The sequence below is a fragment of the Phyllobates terribilis genome, unplaced genomic scaffold (assembly GCF_046119375.1).
Source record: "Phyllobates terribilis strain yellow unplaced genomic scaffold, ASM4611937v1 Scaffold_12__6_contigs__length_324123572, whole genome shotgun sequence".
NCBI lineage: Eukaryota > Metazoa > Chordata > Amphibia > Anura > Dendrobatidae > Phyllobates > Phyllobates terribilis.
The window spans coordinates 33,984,647-34,011,224 of record NW_027362772.1 but is presented as its reverse complement, the minus strand read 5'-3'; the positions used below and the strand labels follow the sequence as shown (position 1 = coordinate 34,011,224).

The window sequence follows — 26,578 nt, the reverse complement described above, 5'->3', positions numbered from 1 at the left end:
TTGTCAGATCTGGGTTCCATCTATTTTGGCACATAGCGAGGTGAGATACTAGAGTAAGGGACCATCCTGATTGGGTACACCTTGTCGTGGTGGGATGGCTTTTATGCTTTTTTTAATCAAAATTGTCTCAACTAATTACCCTAAGTTAATTACATGAACTATTACAATTCATTTATTTAGTTACTGCTGGGTATTTTCATTTTTATCCTAGGTCTTCTCTGTTAATGGCCACAGTGTGACTTATACCAACATTGCACTTATACCAACAGGTGTGTCGGCCCATTTTGTAGATTTTGAAAATATATCAATTCATTTTAAATAAGCAATACTGTATTAACACGGCATATGATTAGGAAAACAAACTTATTTCTGATGTTTTAAAGATCTAAGGGGAAAAGTTTTTCCTTGAAGAATGGGCTAAGCCAGCGTAAGAAGAGTTATAAGCCATGCAATGTTCCTTTGGGAATTTAAATATGCAAATATCCTCTTCAGAAAAAAATCAGGGAAGAACTCTAGTGACACCAATTGGGGGTAGGAATCCTAAAAGTCAATATCGACCCTTTAATGAGGAGCATTGCATTGCATATAATTCTCCTTATACTGGCTTGACACTCTTTGTACACCTTGTTAGACGCCTCTCACTTAGCCAAATCAGATGTCCTACTTAGCAGTGATGAGGGGCAAAAAATCCAGAACAAATAACTGCAAATAGAATGTCTAGTTTGGTTTCTTATCCAAAGTCATGTGATAAGGTTCTTTAAAGGGTCGATATTAACTTTTAGGATTGCTACATCCAAAAGGTGGCGCTAGAGTTCAAGCCTTCCTCTCTGAAGAGGCTGTTTTGTCTATTGTTTTATCATGGCAATTTCTAAAGTAATATTTTATAAAAAGAGCATGCCAGCTTTCCGTTGTCACAAGTCTCCAGGGATGGGCTTCACCCGATGAGGCTTCAAATATAATTCAAATTGGAAGGATAACTTAGCATTATAAACTACAACTCAAACTTTTCTCAGCATACATTACTTTTCCAGTTATACTGTATAAACATATTGGGCAACACTATGCTTTCTATTCTTCTTATCTAAATGATAAATGTTTTCAACAGCCACCACTAGAGGGAGCTTAGAAGCTTTTTGTATACAGTTTTATTATTAATTCCAATGTAGAAAGAGTATGCAGTATGTAGCACCGGCGTCTCTGCACTCTGCCTCTCTCCCCCGGCAGAGACACCGACTCACTCACCGCCGCGGTCCCGCACTTCCCCCTTCTTCTTCTGCTGCAGTTGCCCATGGTCTGACAACGGCTCTCAGATTCCCAGGCACTGTGCTTAGGGCACACGTGCGGTCCCGACCTCTTAAAGGGACAGTGCGTGCCATCCTAAAGTGTCCCCAGCCAATGGTTGGGAGACACTTATTATTTAAATTAGTGGAAAACCTAATTAATACACACATTATAAACATTACTTTCCTACAGATTTTTTATGCAGCATTCATATAAGTCAATGAACAACTTTCATTAAATCTCACAGATTCCCCTCGAAATGTGACAGTCACAATTATTGAGAAGGATGAAGCAATAGAAGGAAGTAATGTGACTTTACAATGTAACAGCTCCTCCAAGCCTGATATATATGAGTATGAATGGTACAAGGGGAAAAATAAAACCAAATTACCAGACACTAGGATGAAGTTTGGGATAAGGAATGTGACCCGGGACATGGAGCAGTATTCCTGTGCTGCAATAAATGATGTGGGTAGAGGAGAATCAGCCCTGACAGAGATATCTGTATTATGTAAGTGCTGGCATTAGGAATATATAGAGAATGTACATAAATTATAACTTGCAAAATGTTGGAAAATATTGCATAAATTTGCATTTATCCTTTTCAACCCTTTCTCGAAGATGGAAGGAAATGTACAGAAGAGCTGAGTTCACCGTAAATGATGTGGATTTGGCTGTTTGTTGGTTAAATTACTGTTAGCCCATCAAGCCCCTCTCCAATCCCAAGGCAATCACAGGGTGCCCATGAGTTGTCATGACCCCCTGTCTGCAAAAAGGAGAACACATAGTCTATGTGCACATTGTGCGTTTCCCCTGTGTTCATTCCATGTGAAAATGCACCAAAAACGCCAGGTAATCCGTGTGCCAGCTAAAGCAATGACAATCCTGAAGTGCTGTGCACATGATCAGGAATTTTCCTGACAGGATTGTCATTGCGCTTAAATCTGCAGCATGTTAATTCTTTGTGCGTTTCTGCAGCATTTTTCACCCATAGACTTGAATTAAGTTAGTCAAATCAACAGCAAAAACGTAGGTATAAATATATTTGCCGATTTGCTGCAGATGTTTGCTGCGTATTTGACTGATTCAATTCAAGTCAATGAGTCAAAAATGCTGCAAAAACGCTGCAAAAACACAGAAAGAATGGTACCCAGGGATGTCTACTTCTCCTATCATCCGACTCCCACTGCCGTTAACAATAGCGGGAATAGTAGTCCCCTCAGCCAGCATCTGTGCACAGTGTAAAAAAAAAGAAAAAAAGTAAAAATAAATCTATATTAAAATGAAAACACTTTATTCTCACTTGTCTGCCGTACCTTGAGTGTCCCACGGCGATCCGATTACCTGGCAGTCGGCAATACACTGATGGGAGTGTGATCGCTCCTGGCAGTGTACATCGCTGCGCTGCTGAGACTGAGTTCACCGGAGTTCATCAGCTGAAGATCAGCTGAGAGCTCCGGTGCTTTCACTTTAATAGCCAGGGAACATGTTTTCCTAATGGCACATTCCAAGGCTAAAAATAGCAGCTCTTAGCTGCCCCAGAAATTACATGAATGGGAATGCAAATGGTATTAAGGCTTATAGGATTAGCTGACACCTAGCCCTTTGTTTAGTGATGGAGAGGTGTCAATCAGACTCGCTTATTACTAAACCTAAGTAAAGTAAAATAAAGAATTACTGTAAATAAACACACACACTGAGAGTAAAACACTTTATTTGAAATACAACAGATACATTCTTTTATCATTTAAATTAACCGATATAAACACCCCAGGTCTGACGGTAATCCAAGGGTTAAAGCGATGTACCACTTTTCTTTTTTTAAATATCTTTATTTAGCTCCAAAAAGCATTCAATGCCGTACAAAAACGCATCAAAAACTGCATAAAAAAGCATCAAAATTGGGGAAAAACCTGTTTTTTTTTTGCACTGTTTTTCCTGCCAAGAGATGCATAAACCTTATGGAATTTTCTGCATTCAAATCCTGAACATGCATTGTATAATATCAATGATCACAAGCAATGGCATGTCTAGTGGGACTAAAAAATAACAAAAAATACTAAAACAACAAAATGTAAAAGTTTAAATGAACCACCCCTTTCCTATTCATCACATAAACAAATATAAACAATGAAAAATTGGTATCCAATACCCATAAAGGTATAAGCTATTAGAGTATCTTACCTTACCCTATAAAAATAATAAATAAAAATGATAGACCGTGCATTCATTCATTATGCTAACCTTGCTTCACAAAAAATGTCAGAATGAAAAGTGATCAAAAAATTGTGTAGTACATTTCTCGACATTAAAGTCTGAACACCAAGCAAGAAGTTAGTCATGAAATCATGGAATTGAAATCTCGTAATGGATAGACATATTACTGATCTGCAAATGATGGAAATTGGAAACAAACATCTCGATTTCTTCAGTATGGATAATGAGCAGAAATACAGGCAGCTGCTATCAGTGAGGCTATTAATTGTCGTCTATGGTAAATTTAAAGGTTATAAAGTTTTGCTGTTCTTTCATCTACTTTTTCCCTCCCTTCTGTAGATCCAGCCTCAGGAGTCCACATCACCGTAAAGAATGAAAATGATCTTACTAAATTGATCTGTGATTTCCTAAGCAGCCGACCTGATGTAACTCACTACACCTGGATGAAGAATGGATCTTTATTACATAATGAGACAGGGAAGACTCTGACCATAGACAACAAAGAAGAGAACTATGGGAAATATTCATGTGTCGCTCACAACAGAGTCGGGGATTCCTCCTCTGATGAGATCTACATAAAACGTTAGTGATGATTAGAGTTAGGGTAGTAAGTATTCCTCCAAGTACAGATGAGAGTAGTCACTGGTATAGCTATAGTCTGATGGGCTGCAAAGCAAATTTTGGACCCAGGACCCCACCTGCACGTTTATCAGCTGTATGGGCCCTTGTAGTTTTTCAGATCCTGTAAAGACATACATGTTCACCATCCATGTAATAATCTCCCCCATCTTGTAACAATGTCCCCATTCTTGTCCTGTTCCTGAAATAATGTCACCCATCATGGGCCCCTTCCTGTAATAATGTCCCCCATCCTTGCCCCTCCCTGTAATAATGTCCTGCATACTGGCCCATTTCCTATGATAATGGCCCCATCCTGGGTCACTTCCATGTATAGTGTCATCCATCTTGGACATTTTCCTGGTATAATGTCCTCCATCCTTGGATCTTTGCAGTAATAAGATATCCCATCCTGATCCAATTCCAGTGATAATGTTCCCCTTCCTGTTACAATGTCTCCCTTACCTGGTATAATGTCCTCCATCCTGGGCCTCTTACTGGTATAATGTCTCCCTTTTCTGGTATAATATCCTCAATCCTGGTATAATGTCCTTCATCCTAGGCCCCTTCCATGTATAGTGGCATACATCCTGGACATTTTCCTGGTGTAATGTCCTCCATCGTGGACCCATTCCAGTGATAATGTTCCCCTTCCTGTTATAATGTCTCCCTTACCAGGTATAATGTCCTCCATCCTGGACCCCTTCCTGGTATAATGTCTCCCATTTCTAATATAATGTTGTCAGGTTCCACCCCTCAGTGTGTCTGGAATGCAGTTTCTGACAGCTCAGCCATCCAATCTGGTACAGGGGTGTGCTGAAGCTTTCAGTGTGTTGATTGACAGCTCGACTGTCCAATCTGTTATCGGGAGGCGATGGCTATATCCAGGTGTTCATTATCTCAGATGACTGCCAGGCTACTGAGCTGTTTCTCTCAGATCTCTGCCAGACATACATCCTGCTTGTGTGAGGTTTGTTTCTCTATGACTTGTGTTCTGTGCATTGCTCTTTTGTTGCCTGACCTTGTACCTTGTTTTGACCATCCGTCTGTTTAACCCCTTTTGCTCTGATCTGCTATCCTCCTGATATTCTGACCAACGGAACATTACCTGACTACGCCTTTGTCTCTTCCCTCTGTTTATGACGTACCCTCCTAGCTTTTGACTTTAGACTCCTTGACTATCCCATCTCATGGCTTGGGAGTGAAAAGTGACTCAGCATCACAAATGTCCTCCATCCTGGGCCCCTTTCTGGTAAAATGTTTCCCTTTCTTGTATAAAGTTCTCCATCCTGGGCCCCTTCCTGGTATAATGTCTTTCTTTTCTAGTATAATGTTCTCCATCCTAGGCCCCTTCTTATTATAATTTCTCCCTTTTATGGCATAATGTCCCCTATCCTGGTATAATGCCCTCCATCCTGGGCCCCCTCCGGTAATAATGTCCCTGCTCTGTGACTCTTCTCCAACAAATTACAAAAAAAAAACGATTCTTCGTACCCTTCTCTGCTCTGACTATGTGTGGGGTCCCCTTCGATAGCCAGCGCAGAAACCAGTAAATGACTTCAGCGTACAACTGACAGGAAGCTCATAACTTCACTGCCATGCCCATGGGCACGCCAACGTCTGCTACCGGCCTTTCATTGGGCAGCTGTGTGTATTGCAGTGCATGGAGCAGTGGGTCTGTGAGGCACAATACTTTTTAACTGAATGTACATCTTCAGATGAACATCCAGCTAAAACATTGTCGTTGGCATTGGTGAGCCCCCTCCAGCATGAGCTCGGTCTCAGTTGCACCCTCTGAAGCTGTGATTGTTTCCTTACATAAAAAGGACAGAAGGAGCTGCTGAATTATTTCTTGTACTGAACTTTCAGATAAAAATATGTCAAATGTTACCATTTCTCTTCTAGAAATTGTCTAGAAACTCTGTCTAATGTTTTTTTTCTGCTTTCTTGCAGGTGTTATGGTGGATTTATTTCTGATTTTGGGCACTCTTGCCGGAGTTTTCTTTCTGCTGATTTTCATTCTGGTCATTTATGTTTGTGTAAGGTAAAGAAATAACGAGAGGCAGAGATGGTATTGATCTGAAGAAGTAAAGGATGGCTCAACACATTACACTAAATTAAGACGAATCTGCCAATATCAGCAGGAATGGCTGACCGTCTAATGTCCATGGGATCCACCTGACAGATGATGACAGGAAAGAGAAGAATCCAGCATATTAGAATTCCAACAGCCTATTCTTTATAAGGGGAGTTTTGTTCTGGCTCTCATAGTAAACACTAGAATGCGCGGCCAAGCGCTGTTGTGTATCGGACAGTAGGGAGAGATAATTCATCCGACAACTTTCTATGAGAGAGCCATAGCCAGACTCTTCTGACATCATCTGTTGGGAGACAGAACCCCAAAACAAAGCAGATGGATTTCTAATCCCTCCAAAGTTGCCAGGTTTAGACAACTTTTATGTGATGTGTATGGAGACCTTAAGGCTAGTCATGCACATTAAATAATGTATATCTCCTCCTATCCCCTCACACACAGGAACTCTCAACACTGTCAAGCTTTCCTGTGTTCTCTATTAGAGAGACATAGCCAGACTCCCCTGACATCATCTGTTGGGAGACAGAACCCCCAAAGAAAGTAGATGGTTTTCCAATCCCTCCAAAGTTGCCAGGTTTAGCCAACTTTTATGCAATGTGTATGGAGACCTTAAGGCTAGTCATGCACATTAAATAACAACTATCTACTCCTATTCCCTCACACACAGGAACTCTCAAATTGGCCATGCTTGCCTTTGTTCTCTATGAGGGAGCCATAGGCAGACTCCCCTGACATCACCTGTTAGGAGATAGAACCCCAAACAAAGCAGATGATTGGCTAATACCACTGAATTTGCCAGGCTTAGTCAACTTTTATGTCATTTGTACGGGGACCTTAAGGTTGGCCATGCACATTAGATCTCTCATCAACACTTATACACATCCATTTTAGGTTTTACCATTTTCAGTCATGTTCTTAGTAAGTAATCTGCTACAATCTTCTTAAGGACAAAATGATAGTCAAAGATAATAAAACTTCAAAGCATAATAAATGTAGGATTTAAAAAAATGTAAATAATAATAAAAGCGCTCCCCTATTTCGATTTTCTCAAAACCTGATATCCGGTTCTCCATACTTCTTCTTTTCCACTTTTCCTGTCTTGCGAATCCTGTTCAACCTCTTACCTCCAAGACGTGACTTTTGGCTTAACTAGGCCTCTTACATTACTGCATGCCATGCTGTTATGGCGCATGTCGAGACACCATGACATCTCAACGCACGTTGCTCGAGTGATGGTGCAGGGTAAAGTGGAAAAGAAGAGGCATGGAGGACCGAATGGTGGGCTGCGGGTATGGCGGGACAGGGGAATAGTGAGATGAATATTAATTTTATTTTGAACTGTTCGCCTTGCAAAATTTGAATTTTTGAAGAGTGAATTGCCAAAAATCTGTGTGCTCGAGAATACACTTTTTTGTAAAATTCGTAGAGAATTCTTTTCCTCCTTAATAAATTTGCTGACCTCTTTTAACATCATGTTTTTTTCTGTGTTTTCTTCTTAATTAATACGTACTATTGTGCCTTTTTTTAGTTTATTTCTTTTACCCAATACCAGGAGTGATCTCGAGTAATAATTGTTACATATGTTCTTTTTCCACTAGAAGCCGAAAGTTAAAAGTTACGAGGAGTAAGGTAAAATGATTTTTGTGTTCTGGAGTAAATTCTATGATTATAAATTAGTGAACAGATTTTTAGCTCCGTGTGATATGAGCAGGAGAGGAGCAAGGTGAGTACAATTCAGAAGTCTCACCAGAAAAACAATGAATGAAGACGAGTCTTTGGGTGAAGGCTTAATTTTCAGAATGTTCTTAGATGCCCTTATAAATCGTAAAGTAGTTCCCGACCACTTACAGTAGTTAAAAATAGTTTTCCCAAGAAAGTACAATGTAGTGTCCTTTAATCAGTAGCTGTAGCAGGACCTCGCTTTCTGTCTCCAATGTTAGAGGGAATCTGTCAGCAGAAAATTACCTATTTTCAGTTAAATGGATTGTTTTTTATTTATTTTCATTTTTGACAATATTTTTCTTTCTATATCACAATCTGCATTCAAAACAAAATTTTAAAATCTTGCAATTTTCACGCTGACAACTGTGGATTTTTAGACTCTAACTTCCTATTGTTTTAGGAAATTTACATGTACATTAGCAGCAATGATCACAATCTTACGCAATCTCTTGCACGGAAGCATCTAATGAGCGTGCGCAAAGGTCATTGTGATGAGTGGGGGAGCGGGGGAAACTGTAATATCACTTGTTGTGATTGATTAACTCTTTTACCTGTCATTATGATCCTGTCTGTGAGGATAAGGAAACTGCTGAAAACTCTTCCTTAAAGGACAGGAAGTATAAGTCGAAAAGAGCCCCAGTGCAATAGTACTAACGTTTTATCTTAATACAGATCATAACATATGGAATGTATTTTTATAAAATAAAACCTGACTTAAACAGTTAATTATTTTGCAGCTTCCCTTTAATAACAGTGCTGCTTCTCTTAAGATGTCACTGCATTTCCTACCTTCCAACTAGACTTGCAACTGAACCTTTTACTCTTTTTTTGTGTGCAGTTGTCACAGCATTTTCTTCTATAGGAAATAGCAAAAAGTTTTGTTCCAGCTTCTTAGATAAAATTCCAATACCTCATTTGAAAACTGTTAAAATTTACATGACACTCAAAGGCAAAAAAAAGAAAAAGTGACTTGTTTTGTTTGCAAAGTACAAACTTAATCTGAGCTCAGATTAACATATGGGTATGGATCAAAACGTGTTATTTTTTTGCCTTTGAGTGTCATGTATTTTTTAACAATGTTCAAATAAAGTATTGGAATTTCATCTGAGGATCTGGAACAAAACTTTTTTCTTTTTCTTTTGGCTTATATGTTGGATCAGGATGGAGTTCAGTCCTCAGCATTCTGTTATGATAGGATAGAAACTCACTTGGGAAACAAGGTAACACACTAAAAACTGCAACTGACCCTGCCGGTTCCTGTACAGACTAGAGATCCTGACCCCGCAGTCCCTAGTAGTTACTTCATGAGCTGGGATATCCCTAACAAACTAGTTGATGGCAACTCAGACATAAGCTGCATGACAGGCCGTCGAGGGCTTCACGTTCCTCCTAAAGAACCGGAGGGCAGAACAGAGTGCAAATTACCTACAGAAGGGAAAGTGTGCTGAAATAGAAAGAGATCCCAGAGTGAGTAAAAAAAAAACACGAAATGCAAAATAAAGGATTAAGTATGTACTGTTAGAAAATAAGCCGCCTAGTTCCTAATAAGATACAGAAGATAGATGCAGAGTAAATAAAATAAACAGCAGAGAGATAAACCCTAGCTGGTCTTTCACTGAGTGGTACAGCAGTATGACTGGACATCCAAATGAGACTATCACCAGCAGGAAATACCATCAGGGGGAAGGTATATAAATCTGCAACCAAAAGGTGAAAGGATAGTCAAATGAGTAAATGAAAACACCTGTTACACTAAATACACTGCAGCAAGAATAACAGAAGCTAAACACAAGGAAAAAGGTGTATCTGCTGGACAGCAGGACCCCCTTTTCCTCATAGTCACAGCAGTTTGCTTCTCCTTCCTCTCAAGAGCCACCATCACTACAATGACATCTTCCTTACCATGGTATTCAGTGCAGTCGTCACAACAGAGTTTCCCCTTTTTCGCAGCAGAGCTTCATTATTCATCCTGTGCTCAGAGAATCTTCTCCTTTTGAGTGATTTTTTTATTTAAAAGATCCTTACATTGAGAGTTTTAAATTTGTATTTGCTCGTTGAAGTAATATTTTTTAATGACTTTCATACATATATTTTTTTGCAGGCTGCTGAATTTCCAGATGCCACATATTGTGATCTCATGAAAAAAGATATTGAGAATGAATATGATGTATTAAAGGTGAGAAAAGAAAGTTATTTTAAAGGGAATAAGTTACCAGGTTTTTGTCATATAATCTGAGAACAGCATTGTGAAGAACCGGGGTCTTCCATGGGCGTAACGCTACTCAGACAACACAGGTTGAAGGTAAATCAGCGTGTCAATACTTTATTGAACCACAAAGCGGACAATAAACACATAGAACAGTCCCAACAAATACCCAAGATGGTACAACATTACACAGTCTCACCTTTCCTTCTCCACCCTCCTGGGATAGAATAGCTGCAACTTTGGAGACTTCCAGGGCCGACTACCTCAACCAGTGGCCCCCCGCTTCTGGTAGGCCCCCACAGAGAGGAGGTAGCGGCAAGTTTAGGAAGCTAGCAGTCCATCGAGGTATATGACCAGGAGACCCAAGGGTCCCAACCTAGCTTCTCTGAGAGTTTCTATGGGGCCAGGTGACCAGTGGGTCCCAATCTGGCTTCTCCGAATGTCTCTGGGCGTTGCAGGCGACCGGTGGGTCCCTACTGGCAACCCCAAACAACATATCCATGGGGCCTGGTGACTTCTTCATCCTGACCCTGGTCTCCCCAAAATATATCCATGTCTCTCTGATGGTCAAATGGAGCAGATTCGTATCTTTCCAGTCAGGGCCGATTCCCTTAGACTAGAATCATATAGAATACAAATCTGTGTCTCTTTGGGTACCATGTAAAGTCTTTCTGAAGCTCCTTGATTCTCTGTCCCAAGTCTGAATGCTACCAAAAACACGTCCCTTTTGCTTCCCTGTGCTCAGCCTCCTGAATGTCAGAACTGCTCTCACGCTCTCCCCCCTAGACGATTTGTGAACAATAGTTGGAGCCCCTGAGATACTAATGAGATTATTGGAATGCTGGACACTTTACAAGTTAAATTAGTGTACATAAACTGATGAGCAAGCAGAACATTAATAAAACAAGTTAAATTAGTGTACATAAACTGATGAGCAAGCAGAACATTAATAAAACACAACCAGCAATCTCTAATTAAACACAATAAGGTACTTCTCTTGGATTAACAAATCTAATTGTCTGGCTAATTAAGATTTTAGGCTGCATCGTCACAAGCATGATAGAGGGACGGAGACTCTGATTCCAGTGATATATCACTTACTTTGCTGCTTACTGTAGTTTTGATACAATCACTGATTTTATCACTAGAGGACTAGTAAACCTGATGCCATGGACTGTAGTTCTGCATATTATTGAGCTCTGTATACTCTCCATGCACTGTTTGGCAGCTTTCTGCCTATACACAGTGTACAGAGAAAGCTGCCAATCAGTGGTGTGGGCGGGGTTATATACAGCTCAGTGTTCAGAAAACTGATAGATCAAATAAAACTGTGATTTTATCAAAACTGCAGCAAGCAGCCCAGTAAGTGATGCATCATCATTAGTGATGAGTGAGCATTAAACTGCTCGGGTGCTCATTGCTCGAGTCGAGCAAATTGGAATGCTCGAGTGCTCAACCAAAGCAATGAGCCCAATGTAATTCTATCGGAAACTCAAGCATTTCTCCGGCAGCCCCACCCCCCGGCAGTCTGCAGTGGGCCTAAAAATTACCCAAATTGATGGGTTCAGTGCTCAAATGACATGGGAACAGCATAGGGAAGACTCCTGGAAGCATCTGATACTCCCAGTTCACTGCTGTGAACAACGTTGTCAGAGGTATTACGCCACTTTTACAGACTCACAATAAAAAATACAAGAACTAAACCAAAATGGATTTTACTGGAAAAAAATGTTAAGTAACATCCTTTCCAGGGTAATGACTTGTATATAAGGTAACATAAATAACCAAAAACTAAAATGATCCTCCACACCTTGGGCTATGTTCACACGTAGCGTTTTTGATATATTTTTGCAGTTTTGCATCGCTTTCAATGGGGAACAATACATTCACCGGTAAATGTCATTTTAACGTTTTGCTACGTTATCTGGCCATGTGGTCTGTGAGACATGATCAGACACATCCTGTTTCATTTATGAATGAGGGACTCTGAACGTCACAAAGCCTATTTTTATAGGGCCATAAGGCGGCCCTTACTATTCTTAGAGGGCCAGTAGTCGGACCTCACTATTGTTAGAGGGCCATCAGCTGGCTATGCTTTGTTGTTCCCATTATTAAGGAGTGGGTCTCCTATAGTGTTATAGCGTATGCACTGACTGCAAGGGCTGCCCAAAATTTTTAAAAACTCCAATACCCCTTTGAAGAGACATAGAGAGCCTGATTTAAAACAATAATTTACAATTATATAGGAGCGGGTCACCTATATTGTTATTGGGTATGCAGTGACTGAAAGAGCTGCCCAAATTTTGGAAAACCCCAATACCAATTTGAAGATACATAGAGGAGGGCCTCAGTAACAAAATGTTCCCATTATAAAGGAGCGGTTCTGCTATGCAGTTATTGCGTATGCAGTGACTGCAACGGCTGCCTAAATTTGGGAAAAACCCCAATACCAATTTAAAGAAACATAGAGGAGGGCCTCAGTAGCAAAATGTTCCTATTATAAAGGAGCGGTTCTTCTATACAGTTATTGCATATGCAGTGACTGCAATGGCTGCCTAAATTTGGGAAAAACCCCAATACCAATTTAAAGAAACATAGAGGAGGGCCTCAGTAGCAAAATGTTCCTATTATAAAGGAGCGTTTCTGCTATACAGTTATTGCGTATGCAGTGACTGCAATGGCTGCCTAAATTTTCTACGCATCCCAATACCCCTTTGAAGAGAAGTAGAGGAGGACCTCAGTGACAAAATGTTCCCATTATAAAAGAGATGTTATGCTATACAGTTATTGCGTATGAAGTGACTGCAACGGCTGCCTATATTTTGGATGCATTCCAATGCCCCTTGAAAGAGACATATAGGAGGGCCTCATTAAAAAAATGTTCCCATTATAAAGGAGCGGGTCTCCTATACTGTTCTTGTGTATGCAATGACTGCAAGGGCTGCCAAAAATTTGGACGCAATCCAACACCCCTTTGAAGAGACATAGAGGAGGGCATCATTAAAAAAATTGTTCCCCTATTAAGGAGTGGGTCTCCTTTACTGGTAATGCCCATGCATTAAGTGTGTGGGCTGAAAAACATTTACCCCTGGGGGGTATACATGAACGTACTGTATTACAAACATTTCCTACGGGCATCATAAACACCCTTAAAATTTTAGTGGATGGTGCATCACGGTCACTCTGGTGATATAGTGGTGGAGGATGAGGATGAGAAGAAAGAGGAGGACAACAGAAAATAGACAAAATCAGGAAGCGTATACCCATGTATGGGTGTGAAGAGGTGCATGGGAATAGACTTCCCAAAAAAAAGACACTGGATATAATAATGTAATGAGGGGACGGCACACCGTGAGAAATAGTGGTGGATGGGGATCGAGTACTGAAGGACGGCCGCCTCAAGGAGGTTGCAGAAAGCTTTAGTCTCCATGAGCCTAAAAGGCAACATTTCACGTGCAAGCATTCACGAAATGTGTGAGTTTAGTAGTGTGGCCTGTGGGGTGTTGGCTGTGTGTTTGTGCTTGCGTTCCAAAGTCTGGGGTAAAATTCTGCGCTGGGACAAGGGCGTGGACATGGTTGCTGATGGTGGTAGTTGTGAGTGTGTAATGACAGGTGCAGGGCGGGAGGCATGGACAGGGGATTGATGTGCACGCACAACAGCTGAACAAGCAGTGGTGTCACCAGCAGACACTGTTTCTAAACCCTGGCGTTCTGCCCACTTAGTCGGGTGCTTTGCTGTCATGTGCCTGAGCATGCTGATAGTGGTCAGGCTGCTAGTTTTGCTAACCCTTCTGATGCTGGCCTGGCAGATGTTGCAAATGGCCTTTTTGGGGTTATCTGCAGAGTCTTTAAAAAACAAGTAAACTCAGGAAGACTTAATAGTTATACTGGCAACTTCTGTTGTGTTGGTGTTTCAGGGAACGGTTGCCTGCCTTGTGTCTATGGCCACCACACTGATTCTTCCTGCCTGTTGTGGTTCTACTCCTCCCTCTCCCAGTGTGCTCGCTTTGCATGTCACCTTGCCAGGTTGGGTCAATGACTTCATCGTCCACCACCTCGTCTTCTACATACGAACCCTGGGCCTCCTCCTGATTTGGTGGCAATTGTGTCTCATCATTATCATCCACCTCTAGCGACAGTTTCCCACCGTCGCCTTTGTGTGACAGTAGCTGCTCAAATATTTGGGAATTGCTACATGCAATCTCATCTTCTCCCGCTTCAAGCTGGCCGTACAAAGGGCCAGAATCTATAAATGGAAAAGTGAACAGCTCTTCAGAGTGTCCAAGTGTGGGATCAGTTGTCTCCGGGCACTCGGCATGGTGGAAGGAAGGAGGGTGAGGGTGAGGAATATGCAGTCCAGACTCATGGTTCCTGAGACTTGACAGCATGGAAGACAGGGTGGTCATGGTGCTGGCAAAGTGACTGGAAGCATTATCTGCTATCCCATCAACAACCTTTTGACACTGCTCTTGGTTCAATAGTGGTGCTCTGCAGTCCCCTATTAATTGGGACAAGAAGGTGGGGCAACAAGATGTGTGTGCTTGTTGTGGCACAATTTAGCTCACCCATGGCCTCGGCCCCGGCCTCTGCATGCACCATCACCATCACGTCCACTTCCCCGTCCCTTGCCACGCGCCTTGTCCATTTTTAAACGAGGATAATATTAAGCACGGCCACTACAAATCGCTGGATTTGTAGCGCAGTTATATGTGATACGTTTGATGGCCACCCGCAGTTTTAAATACCTGTCTTGTAGTGTGCTATTATTATCAGCGACCACGTGTCAATAGCTTCACCGACACACTGCTGCCTAACTGTAAAAGAAGGATAATATTTTACACGGTCCCTATAAATTGCTTGATTTGTATCGCGGTAATATGTGATACGTCAGACGGACGCCCACGCTTTTAAATACCAGTCTTGTAGTCTCCTATTATTGGCAGTGACCATGTGTCAATAGCTTCACTGACACACTGCTGCCTAGCTGTAAAAGATGGATAATATTTTACATGGTCCCTACAAATTGCTGAATTGTAGCGCAGTTATGTGTGATATGTCTGACGGATGCCTGCAGTTTTAAATACCTGCCTTGTAGTTTGCTATTATTGTCAGCGACCATGTGTCAATAGCTTCACCGACACACTGCTGCCTAACTGTAAAAGAAGGATAATATTTTACACGGTCCCTAAAATTTGCTGGATTTGTACCTCGGTAATATGTGATACGTCTGACGGAGGCCCGCGGTTTTAAATACTGGCCTTGTAATTTCCTAGTATTGGCAGCGACAATGTATCAATAGCTTCACCGACACACTGCTGCCTAACTGTAAAAGGAGGATAATATTTTACACGGTCCCTCCAAATTGCTGGATTTGTACCACAGATATATGTGATACGTCTGACGAATGCCTACGGTTTTAAATACTGGCCTTGTAGTTTCCTATTATTAGCAGTGACCACGTGTCAATAGCTTCACCGACACACTGCTGCCTAACTTTAAAAGAAGGATAATATTTTACACGGTCCCTCCAAATTGCTGGATTTGTACCGCGGTATTATGTGATATGCCTGACTGACTCCCACGGTTTTAAATACCGGCCTTGTAGTTTCCTATTATTGGCAGCGACCATGTGTCAATATCTTCACCAACACACTACTGCCTAACTGTAAAAGGAGGATAATATTTTACACGGTTCCTACAAATTGCTGGATTTGTACCGCGGTAATATGGGATCACATCTGATGATGAAAACGATCTGGCTGTATTCTGAAGTGCTAACAAGCAAATGGAGCAGTAAAATGTTGGACTATTTTTTTTAAAAGAATATAATTAAGATTAAGAGAAAAAGAAAACCCCTGATATCTAGTCTGATGGCTATCTGAAACAGGCAGCAGCAGCAGCAGACATAACATGCAATGGACACTATTGCACTGTATAGTGTTCACAAATTTTTCTGCCTGCCTAACTTCTGCTATCATCACTGAATATATGCAGCTGGATTAGTCCTCAGAAGGACTGTTAGTTCAGAAGGATATGTATCTTGGTGTGTGTCACAAACCGATAGGAGCCACGTGCTCCTGAACCTTCCTCACAACTTCCGTGAGTTCTGGGTTTAGCATAATGTGAAGCGAGCTTATAAATTTTATAGATTTATTTACTCAAAAGAGTGATGCTAGGTACAATATATACAAGCGGTTACAAGATATATATACAGTACAGACCAAAAGTTTGGACACACCTTCTCATTTAAAGATTTTTCTGTATTTTCTTGACTATGGAAATTGTACATTCACACTGAAGGCATCAAAACTATGAATTAACACACGTGGAATTATATACTTAACAAAAAAGTGTGAAACAACTGAAAATATGTCTTATATTCTAGGTTCTTCAAAGTAGCCACCTTTTGCTTTGATGACTGCTTTGTACACTCTTGGCATTCTCTTGATGAGATTCAAGAGGTAATCACTGGAAATGGTCTTCCAACAATCTTGAAGGAGTTCCCAGAGATGCTTAGCAGTTGTTGGCCCTTTTGCCTTCACTCTGCGGTTCAGCTCACCCCAAACCATCTCGATTGGGTTCAGGTCTGGTGACTGTGGAGGCCAGGTCATCTGGCGTAGCACCCCATCACTCTCCCTCTTGGTAAAATAGCCCTTACACAGCCTGGAGGTTTGTTTGGGGTCATTGTCCTGTTGAAAAATAAATGATGGTCCAACTAAACGCAAACTGGATGGAATAGCATGCCGCTGCAAGATGCTGTGGTAGGCATGCTGGTTCAGTATGCCTTCAATTTTGAATAAATCCCCAACAGTGTCACCAGCAAAGCACCCCCACACCATTACACCTCTTCCTCCCTGCTTCATGGTGGGAACCAGGCATGTAGAGTCCATCCGTTCACCTTTTCTGCGTCGCACAAAGCCATGGTGGTTGGAACCAAAGATCTCAAATTTGGACTCATCAGAAAAAATCACAGATTTCCACTGGTCTAATGTCCATTTCTTGTGTTCTTTAGCCCAAACAAGTCTCTTCTGCTTGTTGCCTGTCCTTAGCAGTGGTTTCCTAGCAGCTATTTTACCATGAAAGCCTGCTGCACAAAGTCTCCTTTTAATAGTTTTTGAAGAGATGTGTCTGCTGCTAGAACTCTGTGTGGCATTGACCTGGTCTCTAATCTGAGCTGCTGTTAACCTGCGATTTCTGAGGCTGGTGACTCGGATAAACTTATCCTCAGAAGCAGAGGTGACTCTTGGTTTTGCTTTCCTGGGGCGGTCCTCATGTGAGCCAGTTTCTTTGTAGCGATTGATGGTTTTTGCAACTGCACTTGGGGACACTTTCAAAGTTTTCCCAATTTTTCGGACTGACTGACCTTCATTTCTTAAAGTAATGATGGCCACTCATTTTTCTTTACTCAGCTGCTTTTTTCTTGCCATAATACAAATTTTAACAGCCTATTTAGTAGGACTATCAGCTGTGTATCCACCAGAGTTCTGCACAACACAACTGATGGTCCCAACCCCATTCATAAGGCAAGAAATCCCACTTATTAAACCTGACAGGGCACACCTGTGAAGTGAAAACCATTTCCGGTGACCACCTCTTGAAGCTCATCAAGAGAATGCCAAGAGTGTGCAAACCAGTTATCAAAGCAAAAGGTGGCCACTTTTAAGAACCTAGAATATAAGACATATTTTCAGTTATTTCACACTTTTTTGTTAAGTATATAATTCCACATGTGTTAATTCATAGATTTGATGCCTTCAGTGTGAATGTACAATTTTCATAGTCATGAAAATACAGAAAAATCTTTAAATGAGAAGGTGTGTCCAAACTTTTGGTCTGTACTGTATATACAGTAGTCAGACAAATACAGTAAGGAAGCAGTAATACGATACAGTAAAATTAAAAGACATAAAAGTGAATATACCACACTTTCATCAAATGTCTCTGGACACGGCAGGAAGGGTGCTGTAATGGGTCCAGGGCGGTTCCTGGTGTCTTTCTACCCATCTGTAGCGACAGGTGACCCTCAACAGAAGACGCCTCCTCTCTCACAGAGGGACACATTTATACGTAACTTGGGCAGGGCTGAAAATAGGCGATTTACATGTAATCTCCTCTTCCCTTCTTTCAGACATTTCATAATCCATTTCCCAGCAATATTCTCATTGTAAGGTGCGCATGGTAATTGATCTAACACAGGAGCTTCCCCTGACTTCAGAGGTAATTCAATTAGCTATTCCTCATTGCCATGATTCAATTAGCTCCCCCATACTCTTGTCAGGAATAGGCGTTTGAACTACAAAGGTATATATCCTAGCTGACCTGTATTCAATTCTTCCCTGGGGTCCTTTGAAGTCAGACAGACTAGCATTCCTGCTGAGACCTTCATAACTGGGAATATGAATTTCCAGTCCCTGGCCTCACCACACCTCCCCCTTTTAGAGTGCGTTCGGAGGAAGACCTCGTCGGTCATCATCCGCAAGCACTTCAGCTGCCTCCCCTTGCCTGGATAACCCATCTGCGTTACCGGGGGCCCGGCCGGACTTATACCGAACATCAAAGTTGTAATGTTGGAGAGCTAGGCTCCATCGCCGCAACCTTCCGTTCTCACCGGCTACTCGAGATAGCCAAGTGAGGGGGTTGTGGTCCGTCACCACGGTGAACTGGCGCCCGTACACGTATAGCTGTAGATGCTGCAGAGCCCACATGACCGCCAGGCATTCCTTCTCCACCGAAGAGTAGGCCACTTCCCTCGGCAGAAGTTTCCGACTGAGGTATTGAACAGGGTGCTCTTGACCTGCTGAGTCAGGTTGGCTCAGCACCGCACCGAGTCCATAGGTGCTGGCGTCAGTCTGTACTACAAGCGGCCGGGAGTCGTCATATGCCTGGAGTACAGGGGCTGCCTCCAGGGTAGCTTTCAAGGCCTGGAAGGAGCGCTCGCAGTCCGCTGTCCAGTTGACAGCTTGCGGCAGCTTCTTCTTGGTGAGGTCTGTCAGGGGCTTGGCCAGGGCACTATAGTCCTGTACGAACTTCCTATAGTACCCAGCCGTACCCAAGAAAGACATCACCTGTTTCTTTGTCCTTGGGGTGGGCCAGGTCGTAATTGCATCCACCTTCCCGGGTTCTGGTCTCAGTTTCCCCCCACCTACCCGGTGTCCCAGGTATTGGACCTCAGTCATGCCCATCTGACACTTTCCCGGCTTGATGGTCAAGCCTGCCCGGTGGATCCGCCCCAGCACCTCTGACAGGTGCCGAAGGTGTTCCTCCCAAGTGGGGCTGAAGACGGCAATGTCATCCAGGTATGCAGCTGCGAACCCTTCGCACCCTAACAGCAAGGTGTTGACCATTCGCTAGAAAGTTGGGGGGGGGGCATTCTTCATGCCAAATGGCATGACGGTGGGCTCATACAGTCCAAAAGGAGTGATAAAGGCTGATTTCTCCTGTGCCTCTGGGGACTGGGGAATCTGCCAGTATCCTCGGCTCAAGTCCATGATGGTCAAGTACTGAGCCTTGCCCAACCGGTCAAGCAGGTCGTCGATGCGCTGCATGGGGAACGCGTCATCGGCGGTAATGGCATTGAGCCCCCTGTAATCCACACAGAACCGGGTCATCCGGTCCTTTTTGGGCACGAGGACTACAGGTGAGGCCCATGCGCTGGTGGACGGATGGATCACCCCCAGCTCCAGCATCTCGGCAATCTCCTTCCGCATTTGCTCCTGTATCTCCAAGGAGACGCGATATGCCATTCGCCGGATAGGGGCGTGATTCCCCGTGTCCACTCGGTGGACTGCCAGCTTTGTCCGCCCGGGCTTTCCCGAGAGGAGGCCAGGGAAAGGGCACATGACCTCCTTCAGCTGGGACCGTTGGTCCTCAGACAGAAGGATGTTCATGGGGACATCCTCCATGGACCCTCCCGCACGGGCATGTGCGAGCAGATCCATGAGGTCCTCCTCCTCCCCTTCCTCTGGCAGACTGAACACCGGAAAGGCACAGGCTTCCCTGTCATGATGCGCTTTCATCATGTTGACATGGAAGACCTTCTGCCTGTTCCAGACCGGGTCAATTGTGACCAGGTAATTGACCTTGCTGAGCTGCTGATGCACATCATAAGGGCCCTCCCATCGTGCCTGAAGCTTGTCCTGGGGCATAGGGACTAGGACCCATACTTTCGGCCCTTCCTGGTATGTCCTCTCCCGAGCATTCTTGTCATACCAGCGCTTCTGCTCTGCCTGGGCCTGGACCATGTTGTCATGCACCAGCTGCATCAGAGCCTGCATTCTGTCACAGAATCGCGAGACAAATTCCACGACTGAAACACCCGGGGTGGCTGCTTCTTCCTCCCAGGATTCCCTCACGAGAGCGAGGGGTCCCCGTACCCGTCTTCCATACAGGAGCTCGAAGGGGGAGAACCCTGTCGAGGCTTGAGGCACTTCCCGGTAAGCAAACAACAGATGTGGGAGGTGTCGCTCCCAGTCGCGTCCCTGGGACTCAACCAACATTCGGATCATCTGTTTCAATGTGCCATTGAACCGTTCACACAGGCCATTAGTCTGTGGGTGATACAGGTTGGAAACCAGATGTTGCACCCCTGTTTGCTTACACAAACTCTGCATCAAGTCAAACATGAACTGGGTCCCTCGGTCCGTGAGCATCTCCTGGGGGAAACCAACACGGGTGAAGATTTCCAGCAGGGCTTTGGCCACTACGTCTGCCCGGATGGAGGACAGCGTGACAGCTTCTGGGTACCTAGTAGCGTAGTCCACTACCATTAGTATGTAGCGCTTCCCGGAGCTGCTGGGAATGGGCAGTGGCCCAATGAGGTCCACAGCAATCCACTGGAAAGGCTCACCTATTATGGGCAGAGGTATCAATGGGGCTTTAGGGCCTGGTCCCGCCTTCCCCATCCTCTGACAGGTGACACATGAACAGCAGTAGGCAGCTACTGCTGTCCTCATCTTAGGCCAATAAAACAAGTGGGCTAGCTGAGCCTTGGTCTTAGCGACCCCTAGGTGACCAGCCAACGGAATCTCATGCGCGAGCAGTAACAACTCAGCCCGGTACGGCTGAGGTACCACTAGGTGTCTCTCGCCGCGACAACCTTCTTGTCCATCTGTGGGCAGTGTTTCCCTATACAGCCTCCCTTAGTCCCAGAACAAGCGGTCCTTGTCTGTCTCCAAGGGGGGCTTACCTGCGCATTCCTTCAAGGCTTTCAGGCTGCTGTCGGCTTGGACAGCCGCCTGGAACTCCTGGCTGGAGCCCACTAACAGGGACCTGAAGGCCGCACTCTCGCCCGAACCCTCAGGGAATGGCGCTGGGGGGTTAACACCAGTGGGCCTAGTCCCAGACCCAGGTGATGGGGTGGAGGAGTCAGGGTGCAAAGCGGCCTCTGCCTCCTGAGCCCTCCTGCTGCGGGTGACCACAGAAATGCCCGGGGTCTCCTCAGGGAGTCCCGGTCCCCTTCCCTCACCTGGATGGGTTGTGGGGTCACTGTGGGTTGCCCCAACATGTGATACACACTTGACAGGTTCACTAGGTTTTGAGCTGCTGGAGGGATCATGTGCAAGCTGACAGTTGGGATGGGATCAGGTGATATGGAAAATTATTGTACATACTTCAGAAGATGGTTGGCTGAAGTGGAATGGAATGACTCAGCATTAAAATGTCTGTTTCTTGCTGGTCTAGGTGAAAGGGTTAAGGATCTGCTGATTGCCTTCCCAACACCTGGAACCTTGCAGGAGGCAATGCAATTAGCTATACATGTGGACAGGAGACTGCTTGCTAGGATTAATGAAGAGAAATCTACTGCTATGGCAGCTCCTAGTTTTCAGAGGGTCTTCTCGGAAGGTGGAGAACCGATGGAGATTGGGGCGATGTCACCCCATTCTCAGGAAAAATACCGCAGGGTTGCTAAGGGATTATGTTTTATTGCTGTAAATCTGACCACTTTATTAAGAACTGCGTGCTTCATTTGAACAAAGAAAAAAAAAAGGTCAGTTTCGCCCGTATAGCTTGTTTAAACTCAAAGGGAGTATTTCTTCCTGGAAGCATCTCATTTCAGGAGGAGTTCATTGAATTTCGGGTATTTGTGGATTTTGGTTCTACACTCAATGTGATTGATAAGGGATTTTTGGAAAAATTTAAATTAGAATCCAAACTTTTGTCATCTCCTATTTCTGTGGTTGCTGTTGATGGCTCTCCTTTGAAATGTATTACTCACAAGGTTTTTGAATTTCCCCTCACCATTAATGGTATTCACCAAGAGAATTTGGATTTGGCAGTATTAAATAATTTGCCTTCTCCAGTGGTTTTGGGGTTACCTTGGTTAAAATTGCACAATCCTGTACTGGACTGGTCTACCAATGAAATTAAGTCTTGGAGTCCTAAGTGTTATGATAAATGTTGTAACGGTCGTATTGCTGCTGTGGAAAAAGGGGAATTACCTGTACCTATTCAGGATTTTTGGAAGTTTTTTTCTGAGGAGAAGTCGCAAGTTTTGCCTCCTCATAGGGACTAGGATTGCACCATTGAGTTTGTCCCTGGAGCTACTCTTCCCAAGAGTCGCTTATTTAATGTGACTATCCCTGAGAGAAAGGCCTTGGAGGAGTACATACAGACAAGCTTGGCCGCCGGTCACATTAGACCTTCTAAGTCTCCTGTGGCTGTTGGATTTTTTTTTGTAAAAAAAAAGGACGGCGGTTTACGTCCATTTTTGGACTTTCGCGAAATTAATAAAATTACCGTACGCAATTCCTACCCACTGCCATTAATTCCTGACTTGTTCAACCAGTTAGTGGAGGCCAAGTGGTTCTCTAAAATTGATCTCCCGGGGGCATACAATTTGTTACGAATGAAGGAGGATGATGAATGGAAAACTGCTTTTAACACTCCGGTGGGTCATTTTGAGAATCTGGTTATGCCTTTTGGTCTTACCAATGCACCAGCGTTTTTTCAGAACCTTATTAATGACATCCTAAGACCGTTGATCGGTAAGAATGTGGTGGTGTATTTGGATGACATTTTGATTTATTCGCCGGATCTGGAGTCTCATTGGCAGAGCGTATGTGAGGTATTGCAGTTGTTAAGTGACAATTCACTTTTTGCTAAGCTGGAGAAATGTGAGCTCGCTGTGCATAGAATTAGTTTTTTGGGCTACATTATCTCCAGCGAGGGCTTTGAGATGGACCCGGTGAAGGTTCAGGCGGTGCAGGAATGGCCTAGGCCTATGGGTTTGAAATCGATACAGAGATTTTTGGGTTTCGCCAATTAGTACAGAAAATTCATTAAGAATTTTTCTATAATTGTTAAGCCGCTGACCGATCTCACCTGGAAAGGTGCGAATACGGTTCAGTGGACTACTGAGGCCATTGAAGCTTTTGTGTATCTCAAGGAGAGGTTCAGTTCTGCCCCCATCCTTATGCAGCCTGATGAGACCAAGCCTTTTTTGGTCGAGGTTGATGCTTCTTCGGTGGGGGTCGGTGCTGTTTTGTCTCAGGAAAACAAGGATGGAGTACGTCCCTGTGCTTTTTTTTCCAAAAAAATTTCTGAGACCGAACTTAATTACGATGTTGGTAATCGGGAATTGCTGGCTATTAAACTCCCATTTGAACATTGGCGTCATCTCTTGTAATGTGCTAAATTTCCCATTCAGGTTTTCACTGATCATAAGAATCTGATCTATCTTGATGCTGCCAAGCGCTTGAATGCCCGTCAGGCTAGGTGGGCACTTTTTTTTCGCGGTTTAATTTTTCTGTTACTTACATACATGGTATCAAGAATGTAAAAGCTGATGCTTTATCTCGCAGCTTTTCTCCCATTGTTGGTACCGAGGAGGAGGAGAGCATTTTACAGGAAGGTGTTCCGTTTTGGAACATGGGATTCTGAAAGCCCAGGAGGATGCCCCGTCTAACACTCCCCATGGGAGGTTGTTTGTGCCTCGGAACTTTAGGAGAGATTTGTTTGTGGAGTGTCATGAGTCTTGGTTGGCAGGTCATCCAGGAATTTCTGAGACTAAGAGACTTGTAGGTCGCAGTTTTTGGTGGCCTGGGTGGCAGAAGGAAGTCATTAAGTGGGTGCGTCAATGTACTGTGTGTGCTAGATCTAAGTCTTCACATGCTTCTGCTGCGGGGTTGCTTTGCCCTCTGGAGGTTCCTAGTGCACCTTGGACGCATCTTGCTATGGATTTTATTACTGACCTTCCTGCCTCTGAGGGTTTCACTGTCATCTGGTGGTCATGGACCGTTTTAGCAAGATGTGTCACTTGGTTCCTTTTATCAAACTGCCTTGCGCTAAGACACTCGCTAAGGCTTTTGTTATGGAAATTGTCAGACTCCATGGCGTCCCTACCGACATTGTTTCCGATAGGGGACCTCAGTTCGTGGCTCCTTTTTGGCATGCCTTTTGTGACAGGTTGGGAGATCATTTCATCTGGATATCATCCTGAGTCTAATGGACAGACAGAAATAAAGAACCAGGATGTTGAACAGTTTTTGCGTTGTTTTGTGGCTGACAATCAGGAGGGGTGGTCTGAGTTTCTGCCACTTGCTGAATTTGCTCTTAACAACCATACATCCTCTTCTGCTAGGTGTTCTCCTTTTTTTTGTTGTACTGGGAGACATCCGTCGTTTGGGTCATTCTCCAAATTGGTATCGGCTGTGCCGGAGGAGGAGAATTTTTCCGATGATTTGGAGAGAGTTTGGACTGATGTACGTTGTAACCTTCAAGAGGCTAACAAAAAATCTAAGAGGTACTTTGACAGGAAACGTCAAGAGGTTTTGTTTACGGTTGGTGACATGGTTTGGTTGTTCTCTAAGAATCTGCGGTTGAGGATTCCTTCCAAGAAATTGGGCCCGAAGTTTGTAGGGCCGTTTAAGGTACTTCAGGTAGTTAACCAATCTGCTGTTAGGTTGGAGGTTCCCACCTCCTGGAAGATTAATCCGGTGTTTCATGTTTCCTTATTGAAAAAAGCTGATGTTTCAGATGTCTCTGTTCCTCCGGTGGTGGAAGACGGTGAATATGAAATTTCTCGTATTCTTAATTCTAGATGGCATAGAGGGAGATTGCAGTATCTCGTCGCTTGTAAAGGTTTAGGTCCCGAGGATAACTCCTGGGTAAAGGCGGATGATGTCTCGGCTCCTAGACTTGTCGGAGCGTTTCACAGGAGGTTTCCTGATAGACCTGGGCCTGGAAGATCCGGAGGGTCCTCATAGAAGAGGGGGTACTGTTAGAACCCTCCTGTTAGTCTTTTTTCTATTTTGTTGGTCACATGACTTTCTGCCTATATAATCCAGCTCCGCTCTTCTGGCCTTGCTGGACTTCAGTGTTTCATTTACTCTTAAGCTAGCCAGGTGCCTTGTACCTAACTCTGTAGTTTGCTTGGTCTTTGGACCACTAGTACTTTGTGTTTGTTTGTCTTTGCTCTGCTACTATTTCTGCTAGGAGGTGTCCATCTATATCCCAGTCATTAGTTCTTGTAGGGACCCCTCCCTTATATCTATAGGTCTGCTTTCAGACTAGCCGAGGACTTAGGCGGGTCTGTTCACAAGGAACAGGTCCTCCGCTGCATCGTAGGGAATCAGCTTAGTCCTATTGTAGGGACAGTTTTCCTATCTTTCCTTTGTGCTTGTAGCAGATCATAACAATTAGTAGTGAGACGAGATGTAACCCCGACCTCTACCAGCCCCTTGTCCACACCCCAATCCAGATGCACACAAGCCATGGGAAGAGTTATCTTCTCCGTACCCACCCCGCTGACGGTCAGCATCTTTCCAGGGATGATACTCTCCGGGGGTACCAGTTCAGGCTGTACTAGGGTCACATCGGCCCCCGTGTCCCTTAGTCCCATAACCACTTTATTCCCCACAGTCACTTGCTGGAGATTGTCATTGGGCCTGGCCCCACCCTTCCCCACCACATAAACCATTGGACCCGCTGCTGGGGTTTGGGAAGTAGGAGGGTTCCTCTTCCGGCTAGGGCAGCTCGCCCTGTAATGTCCCGGCTTATTGCAGGCATGACATCGAGGGGGTCCTCCCTGGGGCTTGGAAGGGGGAACAATGGGGCCCATAGGTTTTCAGGCGGGGGTAGTCTCAGGGGAAACTGCAGGGTTACCCGCAACAGGATTGGTCTTACCCCCCCTCCAGCCGGTGCTGACGGGTCTCCGCGATGTCCAGTTGGCGAAGTACTCATCCGCTAGCTCTGCAGCAGTTCTGGCATCTTGGGGTTTCCGGTCCAGGACATATTGTTGCACTTCCTCCGAGCAAATGTTTAAGAATTGCTCCTTGAGGAAAAGATCCAAGGTTGCTTCATTGGGATTGTCTATCTCTCCCTCTAACCATCTGTGAAGCTGGCCACTCATCTGGAGCAGAGTCTCTAGGTGGCTCTCGCTCGGTCGTTTCCTCGGGCTGCGGAATTTCACTCTGTACACCTCAGGCGTGAGACGGTACTTC

The 26,578-nt window shown here is 44.1% G+C and overlaps 1 protein-coding gene across 1 annotated transcript in view; it reads left to right on the top strand.

Annotated features, from left to right (window-relative positions):
- LOC141172995 (B-cell receptor CD22-like) overlaps positions 1-26,578 on the top strand; it is a 42,172-nt gene that overhangs the window by 9,906 nt on the left and 5,688 nt on the right. Inside the window, exons 4-8 of the mRNA XM_073657611.1 lie at positions 1,529-1,792; positions 3,838-4,080; positions 6,070-6,160; positions 7,810-7,840; positions 10,035-10,109. Of these exons, the coding sequence (XP_073513712.1) occupies positions 1,529-1,792; positions 3,838-4,080; positions 6,070-6,160; positions 7,810-7,840; positions 10,035-10,109 (704 nt within the window). The remainder of the gene's footprint in view (positions 1-1,528; positions 1,793-3,837; positions 4,081-6,069; positions 6,161-7,809; positions 7,841-10,034; positions 10,110-26,578) is intronic.